The sequence below is a fragment of the Gekko japonicus genome, unplaced genomic scaffold, assembly GCF_001447785.1.
Source record: "Gekko japonicus isolate JY-2015 unplaced genomic scaffold, Gekko_japonicus_V1.1 scaffold341, whole genome shotgun sequence".
Classification (NCBI taxonomy): domain Eukaryota; kingdom Metazoa; phylum Chordata; class Lepidosauria; order Squamata; family Gekkonidae; genus Gekko; species Gekko japonicus.
In genome coordinates, this window is record NW_015170898.1 from 882,100 (window position 1) to 904,851 (window position 22,752).

A 22,752-nucleotide genomic window follows, 5' to 3' on the forward strand; every position below is an offset into this window, starting at 1 on the left:
ATTTGATTTACCATCTGAGGACAGACATAGTACAGTACTGTTTTTGCTAAGACATCTATATTACGGAAGATCTGATTTTGTAAAAGGGAAATGCATTACATAAACACCAGTATCTTTGTTATATAAAAATGATAATAGGCAAATGGTGCTTCTCCAATTATATTAAAAACAACTATTCTAATTCACATAAAAATGATCTTCTACAACAATTTCAATTATTTCTTTAAAAATATTTATCAGAATCTAGTTATTACACAAAGAGGGTAAATAATATAAAAAAGTACCATCACAAAGGGACTGGGGGAAAATCAACCAAGAAATATTTGCTGCTGTGTATCACATGTAGAAAACAGAAAAAAGTGCAATCCACTGGGATTCTCAAAGTACAAGTGCAGTCCATTGGGAACATCTGATAACTAAGATTGCCAAAGGGACAGGGGAAAATGTCCTGTCCCTTTAATAGATGTTTAATGAGTGGCAGTATGCATTTGAAGCCATTCATAGCATGACATTAAGTAACATTTCCCTATTAATTGCTTGTAGATCAAACCGATATTGAAACAGGACAGCAAGAGGGACCAGTTTAAAAACTGGCAGCCGTGCCAATAACTCATGTTGAAATGAATACAGGATGCTCCAGAATTCTTGTACATCTTTCTTCCATTCATTACAGCTTGACTTATGCAGGTTATGTTCCCACTACACTATGCTTGGGTTACAAAAGTATAAATAAATGCCTGATCATGTGGCTCCATCATCAAAGTGACCAAACTTACATAGTACACAGAGAAAGCTTGACGTCTAGCATACCGGGGGACTCTTCATAAAACCTGCAAGCTAGCACTGGAAATACTTTGCACTGGCATCTGTTTGGAAGCTCTGTGTTAGTCTTTGTCTCATTTGTAGAATGTGCCTGAAGGGGGGGGAAATGCAGTTACGGATAAGAAAACAAGTCACACTACCTCGCACCAAAACAACAAGAGACACCCATAGAATCTTTATGTACACATACCAATTAAGTGCATAACTAGGCAATTATTTCTATGATCAATGATCACAAAAAGGATTCCATTTTTTTTAAACAATGAAAAGATTTAATAAAGAATGTTGTCCTTTTCTAGACCATTTGCACATTCCAGAAAAGAAACCCCATTAGACTTCTGTGTTGTGTCCCTAATTACTGGTGGCATCCAATGACTGCCTACAAAACCACAAAATGGTGGATCTTCTTCCATCGTTTGAAAATGGGTTTTTTACACTGCTTCATCTGACTAGTTTTATTTTTACGATCATGGGGTAAAACTCATGGCTAAATTAAGTTTTTGAATGATCAAGAGCTACTTCCTCATCTGATCCACTGAGGGATAATGTGCGAGTACAAACATTCAGGGATGGCTGAATTTATGATTCAAAGGCGGCAAGACCCCAAACCAACTTGAACACTCCTGATTATGTAAACAAGTCCTAGTAAGTAGCATAAGCACCTCCTGAATGGCCTGGAAGCCATTTATTCATGTCATAAGAATTTGGGACACATGGAAATGTGACTGTAGAATGGGGGAACATACTGAACTTGTGCAATAGGGTGTGCAGTTATGGATATTCTATTGCCAAAAAAAAAAAGAAAGATTGTTACTTAAACTAGCTACTAAATGCCATCAGTACAGAGAAACTTAAGTGGAAGCATATGTAAATACCCTCCCCCTCCCCCCCTCGTATAGACAGGAAACCAAGGGCACAATGCTACTTTTGTAGCGCCTATTGATTTCCATAGGAAGGTTCAGTACTGATTAAATCTCTCTCATCAAAATAAATGAGTTCTTCAAGGTGCACAATGTTTACTGGATCACGCCCAGAATGCATACAAATATAGATCCAGGGTGCATTCAAAGGTAACATTATTTGATTGGTATGGCTGGCGTGGAAACACACTGGGTGCTTTCACACATGCTAAATAATGCAGTTTCAATCAACTTCTGCGACTGTTTGCAAGTGGATTTTGCAAATCCACGCAGTAAAATCAAGTTGCAAAGTGGACTGAAAGTGTGTTATTTAGTATGCGTGAAAGCGCTCACACTCACAGCATTTGTTCAAATGAATGATCATGCCTCCAGACCTCCCGAAAACAGTTCTGTGACTTTGAAATAGAAACCACCAATGACATCACAAACCCACTCTCTCTCCCATGCCTCATCCTTGGAGAAATCTGGAAGCCCCCACCCCTACCTCAAGACTAAAGCTGAAATGAATAAAATACTATAGGCTATATTTTAAACTCAGCTTACTGTTGCATGTTTGCTTTTACGGATTGTTAGCTGCCTTCAGTGCACCTTGGGCAAAAGGGGACACATTCCTCTATCTCCATATATATCTTAAAACAGGTCTCCGTGCCTGGTGACTTACATTATAATGACCACAGGGAGCCTGGCTCAGGGGAGAAAAATCCGTACCAAAAAATTTAATGTTACATCTATATGCACCTACAAATATTGGAGATTGACACACAGTGGTTTCCAGGTATAAGAGCATCATTAATTAATTTATTTGATAGAAGACTAGAGATCTGACTGCTCTTAACTTTTTTTTTTTTTTTTTGGCTGCAGTCTTTGTTAACAAAACTTCTGCTAAGGTTCCAGGAAAAGAAATCTGTATGAAACAGAGAACAAGAGAACATATAAGCCATTACAGAAGATTGAATTAAAATGTACTTACCCGGGCCTCTCAAATATCATACATCTCCATTATGTAGGCTTTAGGCACCAAGCCAATGGTTCCTTTCATTTCTCCTACCCACCAGCCAAATCTATTGTACTCCTAATTGAAAACAATATGCAATATTAACCTTTAGTCTGATATAAATGCAATAGAGTTTTGCATGCGACTCCTTAACTTTCCGTCTTACATACAGTTACAAGAGCATGAATGGAAAATTAAAACATTAAGGAATTGCGTGTTTATGTGTTTCTGAAGCACCTGAAATGTAGTTAGGCGAAGAAGCAAATTACATTTTAAAAAGACTAGCTATCTGTTACTCTGCCGGGGGGCGGGGGGCGTTATTTACTAACTACCAATAGTTTCCTACAACTGACTGAAGTTCACCCAATGAGCAAAAGGAATGGAAAAGAAATATTAACATGTAGTTGTGCAATGTAAGGTCAAACAATCAAACAAAACAAAAACAAAACATAGCAATAGTATGAACAGTATTAATAGAAACAAGGCTGGGGTCTCCACAATGAATCATGGATAGGAAAAATTTGGAAATCTCCCCCCTACCGGATTCTACCCACTGGAACATATGCAGTTCTCTTTTTGAGTCCCCCCTTGAGAGATTAATTTACAAGCCCCCCCCCTTTTTGCATATCTGGGGAGTCATGCCAGTGTATGACTTGCCTGGTCAGTGGGTGGCCCAGTTTTACAATTTTTGTTATCCATACAGTCATCAGCCATTTTAAAAGAAATCCTGTTCTATGTTTGTGTTTAGAAATTTTTGTAGTATATATGATTAATTAAAATTCGATGTATAATCTTCTTTTGCAACTCAATTATATAATCACATTTCTTGCTACTTATTAGGTGAATTTCTAAGCCAATAGTTTCTGAACCACTTACTTTCCTCCCTCATAGTATTTCATATTCCCTACAACATATTTCAACTCTCCTCCTTTAATATTCTTTCAAACAAAACCATATGAACAGCTGCTGTTTGAAAACTAATACTTTATAATGAGGTATGGAGATCAGCTGGGATCCATTCAGTGATATAGCCGTAAGCTGTAAAGCACCTGGATTAGTGAATGCAACATTTAAGTCCCGATACTAGAATAATCCTCTCCATGCAACCTTCGCAAACGTTCCTTCTCAAAATCCACTGCTGCATTATGCCAAAATTTATATCACAGTTTTCATCTGCTTGACAGTTGACTAATGTATTTTGGCCTGAAATTTGTTTAGGCTTAGAAAGATGAATCTGAAGCAAAACAAATATATAATAGTTTAAGGAAATAGTATTTTCCAGAAGCAATACCACGTAAGAGCAGTCCAGGTCCCAAATTTAATTTTTTTTGTCCCTCTGAGGGAAACATTATTAAGATCAATCCTAATAGCAGCTCAATAACTTTCAGTGGCTAAATTGCACCCTTCTATACTGCTTGGCCACTGAAATCAGTATTGAAATGGAGGCCTTTGTCAGAAACCAGACAATGACATAGAAGAGTCTAGGAAAGCAGAACACACACATGGAATACAAGACAATCACCATTCTGCTACAACATGTAGTTAGTGTTACCAGTCTTTTTCTGGTACATTTAGCGGGGTGGATGTTCCAAAGCTCAAAATTACTTATATTCCTATAATAACTTCCTTTAAGGGTCTGATTCTAATGTACTAGTTCTTTTCCCCACATACACCTCCCACAGTTCTAGTCTTCAGCCCACACACCCACTCTGCCTACATTGCTCCATTAACCCAGGCAGTGTTGTTCACACAAGCCAGAAGATGTCTACTTTTTTATAGCACACTGCATCCTTCCTCTGTGAAGGAGTTCACCTGATTTCCAGTGTGGCCCTGAAATGCTAGAAGTTCATGCCCAGATACACAAGATGGCCGATTTCTAAGCTTCTAATCGAAGCATTACTTCTCCCTGCAGACGTTTCCCAGTGATGCATGTAACACTGTTGTTGTTTTTTAAAGACAATGATGATCAAATTCTTCTGTGGTACTTACAATATTAAAAACATAAGACAGGCAAAAAAAAAGTCACATGTTGCACTGAATAACCTCATTAGCGAAGCATCTACAACACAAAGCATGCCCAGGCTCTGTTTTCCAAATTGTATGCCTTCAGAGGAATGAAAGGAGCTCCAACGAAGAAGTGCTATTCCCCCTTTCCCCATTGCAGTGAGTGATGCCAGTTCATCCGAGCATACCACAATTGGGCCACTCTGCCAGGATGAGAATTACCCCTGCTGCAGTATTGGGAGCGATTGTTCTGGGGCCAAAACCCTTAAAGGCAAGAGGAGCTTGTTGTCTCACTAGGGGTTCAGATGTTCCAGCTGTTTGTGTTTGTTTAATAAACACATGTTTTATTCCACATTAGCCGACTTAAATACACAAATCCATGTCTCGGCAGACTTAAAGACCAAATAATCACTCGTGATGCCAGCCCTCACCTGTGCTTGAGGAATCTAGCCAAGAAAGCTTTCCATGATATGGGGAGGGAAGCCCACCATTTGGGGTCTGCGGTTGAGAGAAAATGTACATAGATGGGACAGAAAGGAAACAACATGAGGTTGGTGGGAGAGCTTTCACTAAGTGATCATTAAGGCTTTTCATGACAAATGGCAAAGAATGAAAGTCCTGTGCTCAATTATACCATAGCCATTTTCAGGAACTTGGAAAGCAACGTGCACTTTGGAAAACCAACTTCAGAAGCCTCCAATCAATTTCAAACTAAAGCATGTTGCTTTCTGAAAACTCTTCACCGCTTGCTGGATAGGAATATACCATTCCATGCTCTGGTGCGAAGTTAAATGTTAAAGATGAAGCCGCCGGTGATGTAACAGTCTAGTAAGCTAATTTATGGATATGCTGCAGACGTTGGACTAGCAAAGATGAAGAAGGCTGCAACGCAGATGCTTTTACTTTATCATTACGATTCGTGGAATGAGACTCGAGAGCAACACGAATCCCAATTAGGGCATCTGAAGTACGAGGGAACACACAGTCCTGCGTTACTGGAAATGCAACACTCTGACCTTAAGGCTGCAGTCGTCACTGCAGAGAGACCCCCTTTTAACTGGTTAATGTATTTACAGCACTCCCTTAAAATGCTTCTAACTTATGTATGCACACCCCAAATCCAATTTGATGCTGCTGTTCCACTGCGATACATTACTTAACGGTGACAACACAAGGCAATTGATTCAGGCTACTTTGAAAGTTATATGCTAGTTATTGCATTAAAAAGCATGTACAGAAGAAGAAAAATTCTAAACATTCACCTTTATGGGAAATATATGCATTATAGCACTTCATAGATTCTAGTTCCTTGGGATCGATATTAGTTGCCACACTAAACTTTTATTGAAAACAGCAATTAAAATATGTCGCCGTAAGATATTTATGGTTTGGGGAAACCACCTTAAATGTTTCAGGTCACTCGAGAGAATGCTAAAATACGTGTACCAGAATTTTCAGTGGGGATCTGGAATTCAACAGTATTTTTTTTTGTTTTTTCTCTTTTAAAACAAATAAATGGACGGTACCAATCAAATGGCGTTTTGGCCAAAATTCAAAAGATTAAGTAGAAAACTAACACTATGGATGCCTCATATGTAAGCAGATAATTTATACCTTATTTTGGGTATGGCTAAGCCTACAATCTGGTAGTGTATTCAGGTATACTGTGTATTCTTCCCATCAGCTTTGGCTCTGGCAATTGACTCCACTTCAGAGAGACTGATAAAATAATGAAGAGTCCTTTAATCTGCAGGAAACCATTCCAGTCAATTTATAAGAAATATTGCATTCCTTTGTAGGATGTGTAATTATTTTCTATTAATCATGTGCTATAAAGCTACATTATGTGGTTATTCTGTTATCACTAGGAAGAGGCCTGCAGTCAGCTCCCGACAATGTTAGGTAATTACCAACACAAAGCTTCTTTCTCCTTCTGTAGCAATGCTATCAAGATCCAGGAGAACGGTAATGCTTTATTGTATGAAAATAACACTCCAAAGAAATTAAAGAAGAGCATAATGAATTGCTTAAAGGTAAACGTGTGTGTGTGTTTGGTAGAAGTGGAGGGAAAGAAGAAAAATACTTTCTGATTTGGGGAGGGAGGGGGAGTGAAACTAGGGAATAGCCAAGAGTGGCATTTGTAAAGGCATCTGTGACAGGCACCTAAATTAGCTAGACACATTTGTTTCTTCTTCCTAAAATACCTCACTAACCTGGCAGGATATTTCTTTGTGCAGATTCCTGACTGTGTAACAGTGCAATCCACTGAGCTTAGACTGGAGTAACTCTGCATAGGATTGCACTGGAACAGCAATCACGCAGCCGTTTTATTTGCAGTTAAACTGTTTACGAGATGAACTTCAAATGATTTAAGCTCCTTAACTGTGTGCAGGATGGCAGCCTTTCCCAACAATTTCAGTCCAATTCAAATCGCATTTAAAGAAGAGTAGTTATGGATTTTAAGGAGGTATTTGCTTCTTTACAGTAACAGAAATTGTGGATTTGAGCAGATATTTGAGCAGGGATTTTAGCTTCCCTGGCTGAATATGGGTGCTCTCATTAGGCCATAAGACTATAGCCAAGCTTGATCAGACCAATGATCATTAGAGGGAGGGCAGGAAGAGATGAGTCAGTGCTTGGCTTTTGTGGCCTTTTCTTACATGCTCAGGGTAATGCTGATCACCAGTTTGGGGTCAGGAAGGAATTTCCCTCCAGGTCAGATTGGCCAGGGAACCTGGAGGTTTTTTTGCCTTCCTCTGGACATAGAGCAGGGGTCACTGGGTGAGTGGAGGGGGGGAAGTAGTTGTGAATTTCCTGTGTTGTCCAGGGGGTTGGTCTAGATGACCCTTGAGGTCCCTTCCAGCTCTATGTTTCTAATGGTCCATCGAATCCAGCATCAAACATCAGCCAGACAGATAGTGCTGGGAAGCCCACAAGCAGGGTCCCACTGGCAACAGTCCTTACCTGCTTACTGTTCTGCAACATCTGAAATTTATCATGGCTGACAGTCACCAATAGACCTGCCCTCCATAAATCTATCCAATCCCCTTTTAAATCCATCACCCCATCTGGAGGCAGTGAGTTTCATGAGTCAACGACAGGTAATGTGAAGTAGCACTTTCTTTGGCCTGTCTTAAATCTATTACCTGTTGATTTCACAGGATCACCCCTAGTATGATGGGAAAGTTTCTAGTAGTCCACTTTCCCTGCAGCATGCATAATCTTGTATACCTCTCCCATTTCACCACCCAGTCACCCTTTTTCTAAACTAAAAAGCCCCAGGTGCTTTATCCTTAGCACTGGCTCATGAACAATATTATTTGTTATCAACATGTTTATTCATTCTGATTATATAATAAAGATCCTGATCTTTCAAAGGGTTCCACAATAGGTAAAATGAATTAAGGTTCCTCAGAAGGTTCAGCTCTGAGATACCAAACCCTATAAGTATGCATACATAAAGCTTTTTCTGAGAGGCGATACATTTATTGCCGGCAATCTCTTCAAAATATTATAGAGGAGGTGGGTTATGCTGGCACACAGTTAACCCCATATATGGGAAATGAATTAAAATACAAAACAGAAAGGAAGCTCTTCAAAAACTTTGCTGAAATGAAATCTTCCAAGTCATACTAAAATTGGGTTGCCTTTACTTAAAGTGGTAGTGTGTCAGATTTTTACTGGTTCCCCACCCCTCCACTGCCATTGTAAAACCATTTTACCATTTACGGTGGTATATACAGCCCTCCTATGGCACATTAACTACATCAGCAAATAACCACTGAGGGTTTTTAAGGATTTTTAAAGGTAACTGAACAGCAAAATGCCAAACACTATGTTACCGAGATATCACAATCATGTTACAAGTAGTTAAATCAGTGCAAAGCGTAACCTATGCATCTAGCTATACTAAGGTCCAGTTTACACAAACTGATCTGTATGTGACCAGTGGCTGAATCCTGTTGCCTTTTGGTTAATTTGCAATAACTCAAGGGTTCTATGCTTCTTAAAGCTGGTCACATATCCTCTGGTTTGGTGTACCTCATAGGACTGTAACCTCTGAGATAGGATGCTAGAGGCTGCCAAATCCAAGGTGTCCTTGCATATAAAAAGTGCACACACCAGGAAAAAGGCTTCCAGTCTAGTCTTCTCCCTTATGGGTAAGCTTTCCAAATGCATGGCAATCTAACTGCGGTGGCTCAAGTGGTTAAGACGCTGAACTGCAGGCTGTGGAAGGTCAGTAGTTCAGCGGTTCAAGACCCGGGTGCCGCAAGACAGGGTGAGCTCCTGTCTCTAGTTCCAGCTCCTGCCAACCTAGCAGTTCGAAAGCAAGAAATTGCAAGTAGATAAATAGGGACCACTTCAGTGGGAAGGTAACAGCGTTCCGTGCGCGTTGGTGTTTAGTCATGCCGGCCACATGACCACGGAAACGTCTTCGGACAGCGCTGGCTCTTTGGCTTTGAAACGGAGATGAGCACCGCAACCCTAGAGTCGGATTCGACTGGCTTTCGAGCAAGGGAACCTTTACCTTTACCTTTAACTGGCAAGAAAGTCAGTTTGTTCATTTCAAACCCGTTACTCATAATCAAACCTCATTTTTCAACTAGTGCAAACCAAAATTTAGATTCCACACAATACAAATACCCTTCTCTTTTGTCTCAGAAGGAACTCACTAAATACAGAAGTTACAGATATACCTGTGGGAAACCCTATATTCTGTGTGGAAAATATCAATTGTTGATATAAAAGAACTTGAAGGGAAGAGTCTAGTGTATCTTACTTTAAGATTTTAGAACTGAGAAAGGCTCCCCTGCCCACAAAGCTGCCCTTATTAAATATTTGTAATAGCAGAAATAATCAAGCTATATTGAGTATGTTACATATAGCAGAAACTGCACAGACACCCAAACAAAAAGGTATGTATATACCTCATTTCCAAATATTTGCTTTGCTTTTCAGTGGCACATGCTGAATGAGAAACTGGAAATCTGCATACTTTCAGCCATCCTCTCTGAGGTATGCCACACAACACCCCAACAACTGTTATTTATTGCTCTCAAAATACCAGCCTCAAAGTCTGGTTGGTAGAATGTCTGGTCATAAGGGAAGTGCCTGAATCCAGATTTCTCTTCTAAGATAATAGGCAGCAAGAAGGATGAAGAAGCCTGCTAACATACTCAACACGATGCCGTAATCATTTCCATCTGGCACACAAAATTATGCAATTTGACAATCTAAAATCATCTTATGACAAGACTACTTCTTATTGTATAATGTGGGTCAAAACATGGTCCCCAAAAAGGCTCTGACTGCAATGAATACATACAGACATGTTTAAAGTACATGCACTGCTCAACCTCCACACTCCAGTTAGTGAAGCAAATTACTCAAGTGAGTGAAGCAAACTGGCTGTTTGTCGTGTTTGGTTTCTAAAACCATACTAGCACACTAACAATTCCCACTGTATGAAATTGTGCTGGAAGACTAGAGATTCCACTATATTGGTTGAATTGTGGTTTATGTACCCATTTTAAATGTATGGCTTGGGAACACTGCCAGAAGTGGTGAAAAGTTCCTTTAAAAACCCAAATTTTAAAAGTCAATAATTTTTTTGCACTGTCAGCCATGAGTGTTAATTTAGATACCCTATGTGTATTCCTCAACCACTATTTAAGATACAGGGAACCACGTAAAGTGTTTTTTTCCCCTTTCACATAAACTTGGATAAAGCAAACAAGAAAACACCTGACTAATAAGAAAAGAAGGTATTCAAGGTGACATTTTTGTAGTGCCAGGACTAGGATTACAAATTTCACTAATCCAGAAATATATATATATATAGTTAACACCATTTCAAAAAGTCTAGGAATATGCTCCTGTGAACTTTCTGTTTATCCTGTCCTTATATATAATTGTGTTTTCATCTCCCAATGTTCAATGGGCACCAAAATAGGTTGGCCGCATGAGCTGCCACTTAGAACATCAGGAGGCTATTGGCTCCGTACACTCAGTCCCGCCCATGCAAGCAGCACCAACGAAAATTTGCCTTACACTGTGCCTGGCTCCATCCGATGACAGATACTCCGGACCTGCTCTGCTCATTTGCCAGGAGGAGGATGAGCTGCTTCAGGTAGGAGGGCCCAGCCGGCCTTCCCTGGCCCGCCCCATGGCCAGACTCAGCTTGGGAAGAAGGGAAGGGGCCACAGGGAGGCCCATGGAGCGCACAGGCACTTCTTTGGGGGGCAGGAGGGCCCCACTGGGCTTCTCTGTGCCGCCCCCGCCTTGCTGGGATGCCGCCAAGCCCCGACTAAGCTCGGCAACAGTGGAGAGGGCCACATTGCACTTCCCTGGGCAGGCGGGGGGTGGGAGGGCTCTGCTGGGCTTCTCTGAGCCACCCCCTCCCTCGCTGGGCCATCGCTGAGCCACAACTGGGCTGCAGGAGGCTGGAAACGGCCACACCATGCTTCCCTGGGCCAGCGCGGCCAGGCCCAGGAACGCCATGGGCCCTTCTTTGGGGTGTGGGAGAGCCCTGCCAGGCTTCTTTGGTCTGCCCCCTGCCTCGCAGGGCTGCCGCCGAGCCCCGACTGGGCTGGAGGAGGCTGGAAATGGCCGCGCCGCACTTCCCCAAGCCACAGTGGCCAGGCACAGGGACACCGTGGGCTCTTCTTCGGGGGGTGGGAGGGACCCGCTGGGCTTCTCTGAGCCGCCCCCCGCCTTGCAGGCCTGCCGCAGGGCCCCAACTGGACTGGAGGAGGCTGGAAACGGCCACAGCACGCTTCCCTGGACTGCTGCAGCCAGGCATAGGGACGTTGTGGGCCCTTCTTCGGGGGCAGGAGGGACCCGCTGGGCTTCTCTGACTGGCCTCCCACCTAACAGGACCGCTGCCGAGCCCCGACTGGGCTGGAGGAGGCTGAAAACGGCCATGCCTTGCTTCCCTGGGCCTCCGTGGCCAGGCCCAGAGACGCTGTGGGCCCTTATTTGGGGGGTGGGAGGCCCCGCCTGGCTTCTCTGTGCCGCCCCCTGCCTTGCTGGCCCGGCGGCATACCCCTGAGGCTCAGGGAGGGGGAGAAGGGCCACACCGCACTTCCATGGGGCCATGCTGCCTGGCCCAGAGAGGCTACGGACCCTTCTTTGGGGGGAGGGCCCGGCCTTCCCTGACCTTCCCTTGCCCAAAGAGGTCATGGCAGCTCTATCCGGGCCAGTGGGCCCTTCTTCGGGAGGCTGGGCAGTCCGCCTCAATCATCACTCAGCCGGTGGGGCAGCTGGGCCTTGCTGGGGAGGGGGAATGGCGGCCTACCTCCACCACCCGCGCCTTCCAGGGGGGTGGCCTTCTCCCTCCCCATCTTTTTCTCCTTCCTCCCCCCATATTCCCTTATTTCCCTCTAGTCTCCCTCCTGCCCTCCCTCTTTCTCTTTCTTCCTTTCGTCCTCCCCTTATGTTCTTCTGTTCTTCTGCCGTGGTCTTCCCATCGTGCTCAGATGGGACTGAGGGGGCCGGGGAGCTGGACCACTGCTGCGGGATGCCACGCTCACCCAGGCCCCCTTCCTAGCACTCGTTGCATTCATTGCCACAACGGGCCTTTCTTCTAGTAGGGAATAAGGCAGAAGACAAGAAAAGGTAATCTTGTCACTTTACTCTTCCCATACTTGTTCCGTAGACCTGGACTACAAAAGGCAAATTTACACTGATGTGACTGAATGTTCCCAGTTTGGTGCCATCACAATCTTTATAAGTTTAGGGCAAACAGATTATGAAGTTTGTGATACAGAAAACTACCTAACACATTTTCTTGTGTCAAGTTAACACCTGCATAATTGCCCGTTTTCAATGGGTTGGAACTTGTGTAACTGCTTGGGTAGCCAGAAATCTTGTTTCTGCGTGAAATTTCTGCTGATCCTCCCACGCACACAGCATACCCCTCTGCCCCCCCCCACTGTTCCCAAGGGTACGCTAACCCACAAAAGCAGGATACCGCAGGAAAGAGGAGGTACAAAAGTTCCATTACATGAATCCACATGGACTTACAGTGAATACAGTTCAACCCGATCAGATCAACCCAATCAATGCAAATGCAATGAAAAATTCCAAATGTCATACATAATCATTTTAAAAAGTATCTCCAATCCAACTGTTTTTGTAGTCAATTTGCAACTGTTTCCAGCACTAATACTGAGAAGTGTATGAAGACATGGTGAGAAAAACCAATGAAATTTTTCACAAAACTCCCACAGAGAAGTTATTGGCAAGAGCCCAAGGAAATATTTTGGCTTTCATTATAAACTTGCTCTGTTGGTATTTAAATGCTCTTTGTTGAAATAATGCTTTGTGCATGCTCAAGCACTTTATCTTTCGACTCATACTGCATTCGCCCTACAACATATAATGCTTACATTTAATTCCTTATCAGCTGAATGAGATTTCCTCAGGATTAATGTCAACAGGGAGCTGATATATGGTCAGAAAGTAATAAGCAATAGCTAAAGATCAAGCTGAAGTTGAATTTATGACACCATTTTGGATCTGTGCACATTACTGTCTCACCACACCTGCACTGCTCATTTTCAGCCACTAGATGGGGTAAAAAATGTTTTTGAAACGGCATCCAAGAATCACCCAAATGCCACAGAGCTGAAACATTCATTGAGAGGGTTAAGAAATATTTGTTTGGGCCCTTAAACTTAGAAGGCTCATGATTCTATTTTACCTTGATTGTATTCTTAACAAACTCTTTGTCTTGTTGGTAATGCTCAGTCAGACCTTGAACAGCAGTTTAGTGGAAACAAGATAGATTATTCTTTAGCACTTCACTGTCCGATCTCCCTAACTTCAGTGCTGACAGGAAATCTCATTTTGCTGGAAAAAAAACTGCATCAGGCTAAGTAAAAGCAGGTTACATTCTGCTTTATAAAAGAAATTACTTCAGAGAAGAAAACTCTGACCTATCAGGATCTTCTACAGTAGACCGAATATATATTAATCAGAGTACAATAAAATGAGGGGAAAGGCCATGATTACATTACTGTAAGTTCCCTCCCACCCATGCTTCCTTTTTAAGATGGAATGTTTTCAATAATATACACATGGGAAACCACAATACAATTGGTAGCATATAGGAGCGGCTAAAGAATGTTTGTTCTCAGCTTAGTCAAGTTAGTACAGTAATATATTGCTACAACATACAGTTTTCAGTACACCACCAAGACTCTGCTTAATATAGTTAGTTAGTTTACCTTTAGTGGCATTAGAAAAGGGAACATTAAACAAATATGTTTAATATAGTGTACAATATATGCTGGCCCTGGATTCAAATTCTGTTCTGCCAGGGACTCACTAAGTAGGCTCATATCTAATTCTCCATCTTCAAAAATGAGACTGTGGGTGACTTACCTCAGGGGGATACTGCAAAACCAAGGCAAAATACAGATTTTGAAACACATGAATCCAGCCAGTTTTTCCACTCCATCGCACCCATTCCCATGCATACGGCAGCCAAAGTCCCACATAACTGTTGTACATGCAGGTGCCATAATTCTCCCCGTATGGCCTTTTTGGGTGGCCAAAGAGGACCCTCCTTCCTTTGTCGCCAGAAGAAAAGATGGCTGGATTCAACTTCATTAAATACTATAGTCATGTTATGAAATTATTTGCTAAATGTATATTGAAAACAAAATTGGATTCAACTAGTTTTCGAGCAAGGGAAATCTTTTTATATTGGGGGGGCGTGGTGGCTCAGAGGTTAAGACGTTGAGCTGCAGACCAGAAGATCTGTAGTTCGGCAGTTCGAGACCCTAGTGCCGCGTGACGGAGTGTGCTCCCGTCTCTGGCCCCAGCTCCTGCCAACCTAGCATTGCAAGTAGATAAATAGGTACCGCTTCGGTGGGAAGGTAACAGTGTTTTGTGTGCCTCAGTGTTCAGTCATGCAGGCCACAGGACCACAGAGAAGTCTTCAGACAGCACTGGCTCTTTGGCTTAGAAACGGAGATGAGCACCACCCCCTAGAGTTGGATTCGACTACCTTTCGAGCAAGGGAAACCTTTTTATACTGAAGACAAAGCACAAGATCAAGTTCCAATTAGCAAAATGGCTCATTGCATGATTAGTTCTGGCCACAGTCACATGACTACTTTGCATTTTACTATGGAATGGATTCAGCATGACATCATGGTTCGAGTGTCGGACTGGGATCTGGGAGACCTTGGTCCAAATCCCCCTCTGCCACGGAAGCTGGCTGGGTGACCTTTGGCCAGTCACACACTCTCAGCCTGACCTTCCTCACAGGATTGTTGTGAGGATAAAATGAAGGAGGGGAGGATGCTGTAAACCACTTTGGGTCCCCACTGTGAAGAAAAGGGGTATATAAATGAATAAAGAAATAAATCATGGTGTAGGCATGGTAACAGCACAGTTCTGCCAACTCTGCACATAGCCAAGAACAGATCCAAGATGAAATTACTTAAGACTGCCCTCAAGCTTCAGGCAAACCCTGAAAAGGGGTCAAGGAAGGCTCTGCACAATCGTGGCTGAAAAACACCATCTTGTGGAAATACCTTAAGCAAGACTAAAAAATGTCTTTATAACTTTGTCCACCATAAAATATTTAAATACAGAAAACAGGCCAGGGCATATTTTGTGAAAATCTTAAACCTGATACTTGTAAAACTTGCTAAGGGTGAAATTCTGCACTGTTTGGGAAATATACGAAAGAAAATTAGCATATGGCACTAAAAAAAAGAAAAAGAAAATTGTGTTTGAAGATACATTGAATCTGAGAGCTTAATTTACACACACATCGGCCCTGGTGGTTCTTGAACTGTGATGTGGAAGACACTGAGAGACATTAGACTAATGACAAAGAGGAAATTAAAAAACAAACAAGCAACCACATGGACACACATCACAGCCTAGTTGACAAGGGAAACTTTTGCATGCAATAAGGGCATTGTCTTGGAGGGAAGTTCCTTGGTGGCTGGAAGCCAAGCTTCCCAGCAGAGATAAACATGGCTTTAAAAGCAATTCCTGTTGCACAATTACACTTCAAAATGTGATTACATTCCATTGACAAAATAATGAATGTGCAAGGAACTCCTAACTGAATGCAAAGGATGTAAAGGAAGTGCCAGTTTCCCCACACCCTTGATGGGTACAAGGCTGCATGTTTTTATTCCAGCTATTTTCTCCCACCTATCTATTCCCAGTAGCACACTGTACCTTGCTGAGAATGTAGATAACGTCACCACGTTTGAATGTCAGTTCATCAGGAACATCTCCAGCGCAGTCCCACATACCTTGGTAGAAATTAGCATAATCTGTGTTTTTATTGCCTGGGGAAGGAAAAGGTGCATACATGAGGCTTTGTCAGTATATGTAGCTGAGGCTTTGATTGTCAAGGTTATAAATACACTGCCACTCAAAGTCATGCTACAGAACATTTTTCAGCTCTGGGAGAGAGAGTCCACCCTACCCTGTTGGTCCCAATAGAAGTGCTGCAGAAAAGGTGAAAAACAAGTTCCACTTCTTGTATTCTTCGAAAACATGTTGCTCCCAAAAGCATGTAGGTACAAGTTCTCACAGGGCAACACAGAACTGAACACCAGAGCTTATTTCAAGCAAGAAGCATGTATTTTCATATTGATAAAATTGCTAACAAGATTAAGCAAACCTGAAAAAAGAAAGCAAAGCAAGCATTTTGTATGTTTCGGCCTTGGGGAGACGGACTCCTTTGCTGAATTTTTGGAACGGGGAAGTAGTATTTGAAATGTGGCACTATCTGTAAAGCCAACCTTGCTGAAGCTGCATTTTGAAAATATTTGTGTCAGCACCATCTTAGGACATTAAGTTCTGGCTAAATATGCAACACACACTGTAGCCATAAGCTCATCCTTCTAAGAACATAAGCACAATGAATGTGCTACGCTCAAACTGCCATACAGACCATTAACTGATTGATTATTTTTGCACTGTCTGCTCTGTAACAGAGTAATAAATGCTTTGTCATATGGTTGCCATATAGAGAGAGGCATTTACTGAAACACAGAATGCAACACAGTGAGGAGACACGGGAAGCCCCTGCGCACACGGCAAGCGATTTCCTGTTTTCAGTTCCGTAAGAGCTCAACTGGCTGAACTAACTCGGAAAAGGATGTAAGTCAGTCTAGCGAGACCAGCAGCCACACTGTGTAAATAGTTTCAGAGGGTCGCCGGTCTGGTTTGCAGTAGAGCAGCTGGATTCAGGGGCACCTTGCACACCAACAAGACTTTCAGGGTGGAAGTTTTTGAGAGTCCAAGCTCCCTTCATTAGACAGGTATATAACAAAGGGGGGTCTGACTCTAAAAAGCAACTTATACCCTGGAGATCTTGTTGGCCATATGTAAGTACTAATCTGGCTGAGGTCAAATATCATAATAATTTAAAACCTAATTTGAAGAAAAGTATTCCAGAACTGACTGGTCTGAGAGATTACCTGTGCAATCCACTGTGAGTTACTCCAGTGTAAACTCACAGAAATCAGTAGGCTGAAATAACTCTGCTTTGGACGGCACCGTACATCTTCGTTTTGCCACTAAAAAAATGGCTAATCTTCAAAATATACCAACATTTGTATGTTATTAGAATGTCATTATTATTTACAGTGTTAGGTAAACATGGCATAGGTAACACCGATCTGTAAAATCCTCAGTGATAAAGCGTTTTGGAAAGTAATACTTCCTTGTTCTTCCCATTCCTTCAACCAATTTTCCCTTCCGGTTTAATTTAACTACTTCCTGAAGCAGTAAGTTAAAAAGGGCACAAGCCTTCCAACACAATATCCACTTTAGTTTATGGGAAGTCATAGGCAGATTTTTCCCTGACTTGCGTTCAACTTGCAGCAATATTTGCATTTCAGGGCATGTTTTGAATGTTTCAAAAAACTCTTTCCAATAAGGAATGCTCAACTTCTCTTGTATAACACTAGAGGGCGCTCAGGATAGCAATATGTACAATATGTAGGATTGTATATGCCTGGTTTGTTCAGGTAATTTCATTTGCTCACGCTATGATACAAAGCCGTAGAGCAACCAGGAGTCTATTTTTCACTAGGATACATTAAAAATGTACAAAATGTAGAAAAAGGAACATAGGGTCCACAGAATTTCAGCCTCTCTTCCCCTCCCTCCCAAGTACAGCTAATGAAGAAGAAGAGATTAGATTTATACCCCACCCTTCACTACCCAAAGGAGTCTCAGAGGGCCTTACAATCTCCTTTCCCTTCCCCTTACCCTGTGAGGTAGGTGGGGCTGAGAGAGTTCTTTCAAGGACTGCTCGTGAGAGAACAGCTCTGAAAAGGACTTATGACTGACCCAAGGTCACACCAGCAGCTGCATGTGGAGGAATGGGAGATCAAACCCGGTTCGCCCAGATTAGAGTCCATGCTCCGAACCAAAATAAAGTCTTAGAAATAAGGTGGGTGGTTTGAGAATATCCATATTTATTACTTTACATATATTCACTCATGAGAGGGTTCTGCACTCCCCACAATGAGGAGAAGCAGTTTCTCTCCTATTGCTTAAAGAACAAAGGTAAGGGGAAAGAGAAATGGTCTTAACTGTGTAGTCAAAACTGGGAGGGTAAACCAAGGAAAATCAGGCCAAAAACCACTATGTTGGCTTAAATCATTCCAACACAGAATTGCATCAGATTCTTTATTACATTCACCCCCACAGGAAGCCTTTATCACTATTTGTAAAATGGGACACTGAGTTGGGGGGAGGGGAGAGGAGAGAGACGGATTCTCCAAAGCCTTCGCAGTGCATCCATAGCAGCAGGGGACGGGCTAGAACACAGGCCTCCCAGATCCAAATTCCAGCACCTAAGTGACTGGACAATGTTTACTCTTAAACAGAGCAGCAGAAAACATTGCTCCCCTGAGGCAAAAATCACCCAGAGAAACAAGAGAGGCAGACAGCAAGAAAGCTTGTAGGGATGGAAAATCAAGGAAACCACGCTCTGAGACAGAAAATTGCAAAGGTAATGGGACCAGGAGACAAACTATTAAAAGGAGAGCACATCTGTGCAGAAGTTTAAAGGGGTATGTGCACTGCATGAACATACGTTTCATCACCACAAAGACAAAAATGAGTTAACGTAGCCAGGACATTTCTAATTAATAAAACAGTGGTACTGACAGGCCTCACAAAGGTCTCTGAATCCTTCCTCTCCCCCATATATACCAAATAACCAGAGAGGGTGCCTAAAGCAAAGAATGGGCCTTTCCAAACACTGATTAGATCCTGAACATGAAACAAAAGCATCAATTTCAATAACTTAAAGTGAGAAACATTTTTTATCCCCATTGCATGTATACCTTTCTGATCTCCTCTTATCCTTCCAATGTGAATCTTTTTCAAGGTGCCTTCCTTGGCTGAAGCAAGACTAGCAGCTATAAAGTGGTAGCACCTTGCTTGATGCTCACCCGAGACGTGACCTGTTAGCTTCTTTCTGGCTTTTGCAAAGACATCTCCTTGAATGTACCAGGCCTTGAGGAATTAGGTGCTGCACTGTGTGTGTTGGCTTTAAGATCCTTGTTTTTCTCTTAGTTGTACAGTGAAAACAAAAGCCTCCCTTCCTTTAGCTTTTACAGTTTAGCCTTGATTAGGAAGACAACTGATGGTCTCATAATCAGCCAAAGTAATATTTAGGCTGCAGTCCCAACGCATGACCACTCCTGAGCAGTCACGTGTATCTCAATAGTGTTTCAAATTAATTACAAACCAGTCATCTTGACTTAGGCTTTTTTAAAGAGCCAGATTCTCCCTCTTCTAAGGGCCAGAGCAGATCTGTCTTTTTCCAACTGCGTCCAGAGCTCCAAAGCACTTGCTTGTTTTTGTTTTAATTTAAATTGCAGGTGCTCAGGACCTTAATGGGCTTTGGACTGTGCTGAAGGGAGAGGGAGGTTTCTCAGCCTTTTCCTTGTGCCCGTCTCACAGCTCCACAGGCCTCTACTTTCTGCCCCGCTGGACATCCATACAGATAAACATGCAGAGTGCTTATCCCAGAATGGGAGGCCTTCCAGCCTCTCATAGAGAAACAAACAGTTGCCCAGTGAAGAAAGGGGTGAACCTTCACTGCATCGTGGAGGCTCTAATGCCGCCTGGGCTAATTCTCCTGCAAAAATCTCAGTGGACTGAATGCCTGGAGGAAGTAAGGATCCACCACAAATCAGCCAAGTCCATAAAGCACGTTGTAATAATATCCTTTGGTGGGGCCCTACTATGTCCACTCTGTAGAAAATTATCATTTTGATTGATGGCTGGAAGTAATTATCATTGTTTTAAAATGTTGTTTTTAATTATTTAACTTACATGCTACTGTCACAATTTTTGTGTGACCTTATAGCCCGTCCTGAGCCCATTTGTGGGGAGGGTGGGATAGAAATAGAACTAAATAATAATAAAAAAGGAAAAAGTTGAGTGAGTAATCCCTGTCATATGTATGGGCTGTTATAGTGTCCGTGCACTGAAGTATAATCAGGGAGCAATGCATTTATATTGAGGTCTGTGAACACATGAAGCTGCCTTATTATACTGAATCAGACCACTGGGGTCCTTCGAAGTCAGTATTGTCTACTCAGACTGGCAGTGGCTCTCCAGGGTCTCGTGCTGAGGTCTTTCATATCACCTCCTACCTGATCCTTTTAACTGGAAATGCTGAGGATGCTGTATAGATTTCATGTATTGTAAGAGGGCAACATCACTCAGAGCAACATTACTCAGGAAAGCAGTGTGTGTGTATGTGTGTTCATAAAAGGCGTCTTCTGCACTAATTCATTATCTCTAGTGCAGTTGGACTTGGAGGCTTAATGAAATGTTCATGAGTACATCTAGGGAGCGATGCATCTCATTTGCTATGGGATTGCTTCTCCTGTTGATATAGACCGCATTATGTCTATTAACAGTGATGGGAGTTATTCCAGACATATTTATTTATGTATTTAACACATATTTTTCTTGCCTGCCCATCCAATTCTGGGTCTGCACGGTGACTAACCAGTAAGCTCTGTACAAAATCAAATTCAGATAATGGAAAGAATAACCAGCCTGCATTTTATTTTATTTTAACTTTCATATAATTGAGGAGGAGATGCAGAACTATGTGTTGTTGAAGCAGCAAAAGCTGGGGCAGGGGAACATGGCAACCTGCCACATCTCACCCTAACATGCTTTGCAGCAGAACAAAGTCTGAGTCCAGTGGCACCTTTAAGACCAACAAAGTTTTATTCAAGGTATGAGCTTTCATGTGCACACACACTTCTTCAGCAGTTTCTCACCCAGAGAAGGCAGGCAGGCAGGCAGAATTTGTGAGAAAGATCAATCCAGTCTGGCATAAGCCAGTGGGCAGCTACCTCTTCCCTGCACCTTCCCCAATTTTTATGATGTGCAAGTTACAAGCACAATGCAACTGTGGTAAAAGTGTACTAAATATGCTTGGCTTATAGACTTTGAAAACAATTTGCATAATATGCAAGTAGTGTGCAAATTAGGCTACTCAGATTTGGGGAACTGGGAAATAGCAACCAAAACGAATCGCACAAAAGTTAACATCAGGAAGTCATAGCAAAGGATATGGCAGGTACTTCTACTCTGTTTTAACATTCCATCACAAAAACAGGAGATCCAATAAAGTGGTAGGCTTCAGCAGCCTCAACTTTAAAAAGTATTACACGGTTAATTCAGAAATTAAAGAAGGGGGGGGGTCAAAGATAACCATCTTTGCTTGTGAGGTCTGATTATGCAGAACCAAGAAACATGCATCACAGCAAGTGTGTGTGTGTGTGTATTAATTACAATAAGTGGTATTTAATAATTTTAAAATGTATGGCCTGATATTCAGACTGGCATTTATGTAAAATCTAATTGCTGTAAACAGCTTTAATGTCATTTTTTAAATGATGTGCTGAAAGCTTGAAGTGAACTAAAAATGCTGCATTCATCTCTCTCCAGTTTATTCCATGACCATCCCTACAGCTGTAAAGATTGTAAGTATTCCACCCATTAAGGTTTGAAAGCTGCTCTTGACAGTCTTAAGTAGTAGGTTTCCAAAAGGGATGAGGAAAATGTGACAGCCCCACTGTGTTGTGTGTGTGATGAGGCAGCTGCGTGGCTCTCTGCTAAGCTGTTAATTGTCACAAGACACAGATGCTTAGATATCAAAGTACAGCAGCAGTCCCATGCGGGGAGAGGCAGCCATTTAAAGAAGGTGGAACTTATTTCTGAGTAAACATGCATAGGATTGGGCTGTAAAGCACATTAGAAGTAGAATGACTCTTTCCACCATACATATGCAAGCCTGAGATGAAAAGTGTGTTAAGGAATAACCTGTGTTAAAATGTGTCAGTTACAAGTGCAACCTTACACAGAGTTACTCCAGTCTACATCAAAGATTTCAGTGGGCTTAGAATGAAGTAACTCTGCATGGGACAGCACTGTTAATGGCTTAAGATGCATGGGAATACAGATAGAAAATCCTGTGCGTATTTTTTGCTGGGGGGGGGGGACTTCTAATGTGAAAAACATATTACATTCGAAAGTAATGTTAGAAGAAGTTCATGTCATGTGATCTCTGGTAAGGCAGAAATTCTCTTTGTCTACTCGTTATTCTACATAACTAACCAAAAACTTCTAACATTACATGCTTAGCTGGTCCAGGGAAGATCAGAGGTCACTGCCATAATGAAGTGTTAAAACCACTGCTTGAGCCGAATTTCATGTTGGGGAGATCACTATTATGGTGCCTTATTTCAAGGATATTGTATGAAGCCAGCGTAAATGTATAGGCCAGCCCATAAAAATTTAAGACCAAGGAAAACATCAATATTTTTACAACAGGTCAGATCACTTTTTCAGTGCAGAGTGTCGGATTAGAAACAAGAGCTCAGTTGTACATTACTTACATGCAGCAACCACACTTTGGATAGGATTTGCATGAATGCCAGCCCACAGCTGGAGAACAAAATTGTCATTGTGGAATATTTGTGC

The 22,752-nt window shown here is 42.1% G+C and overlaps 1 protein-coding gene across 2 annotated transcripts in view; it reads right to left on the reverse strand.

The window, feature by feature from the left end:
* Window positions 1–268: 268 nt before the first annotated feature.
* The window catches only part of SKAP2 (src kinase associated phosphoprotein 2), a 144,999-nt gene continuing 122,515 nt past the window's right edge, over window positions 269–22,752 (reverse strand). For both annotated transcript variants that reach the window (XM_015418584.1, XM_015418583.1), the window contains 3 exons: window positions 15,949–16,061; window positions 2,713–2,814; window positions 269–913 (listed from right to left, as the gene is read on the reverse strand). In XM_015418584.1, the coding sequence (XP_015274070.1) occupies window positions 2,722–2,814; window positions 15,949–16,061 (206 nt within the window). In that variant the 3' untranslated portion in view covers window positions 269–913; window positions 2,713–2,721. The remainder of the gene's footprint in view (window positions 914–2,712; window positions 2,815–15,948; window positions 16,062–22,752) is intronic.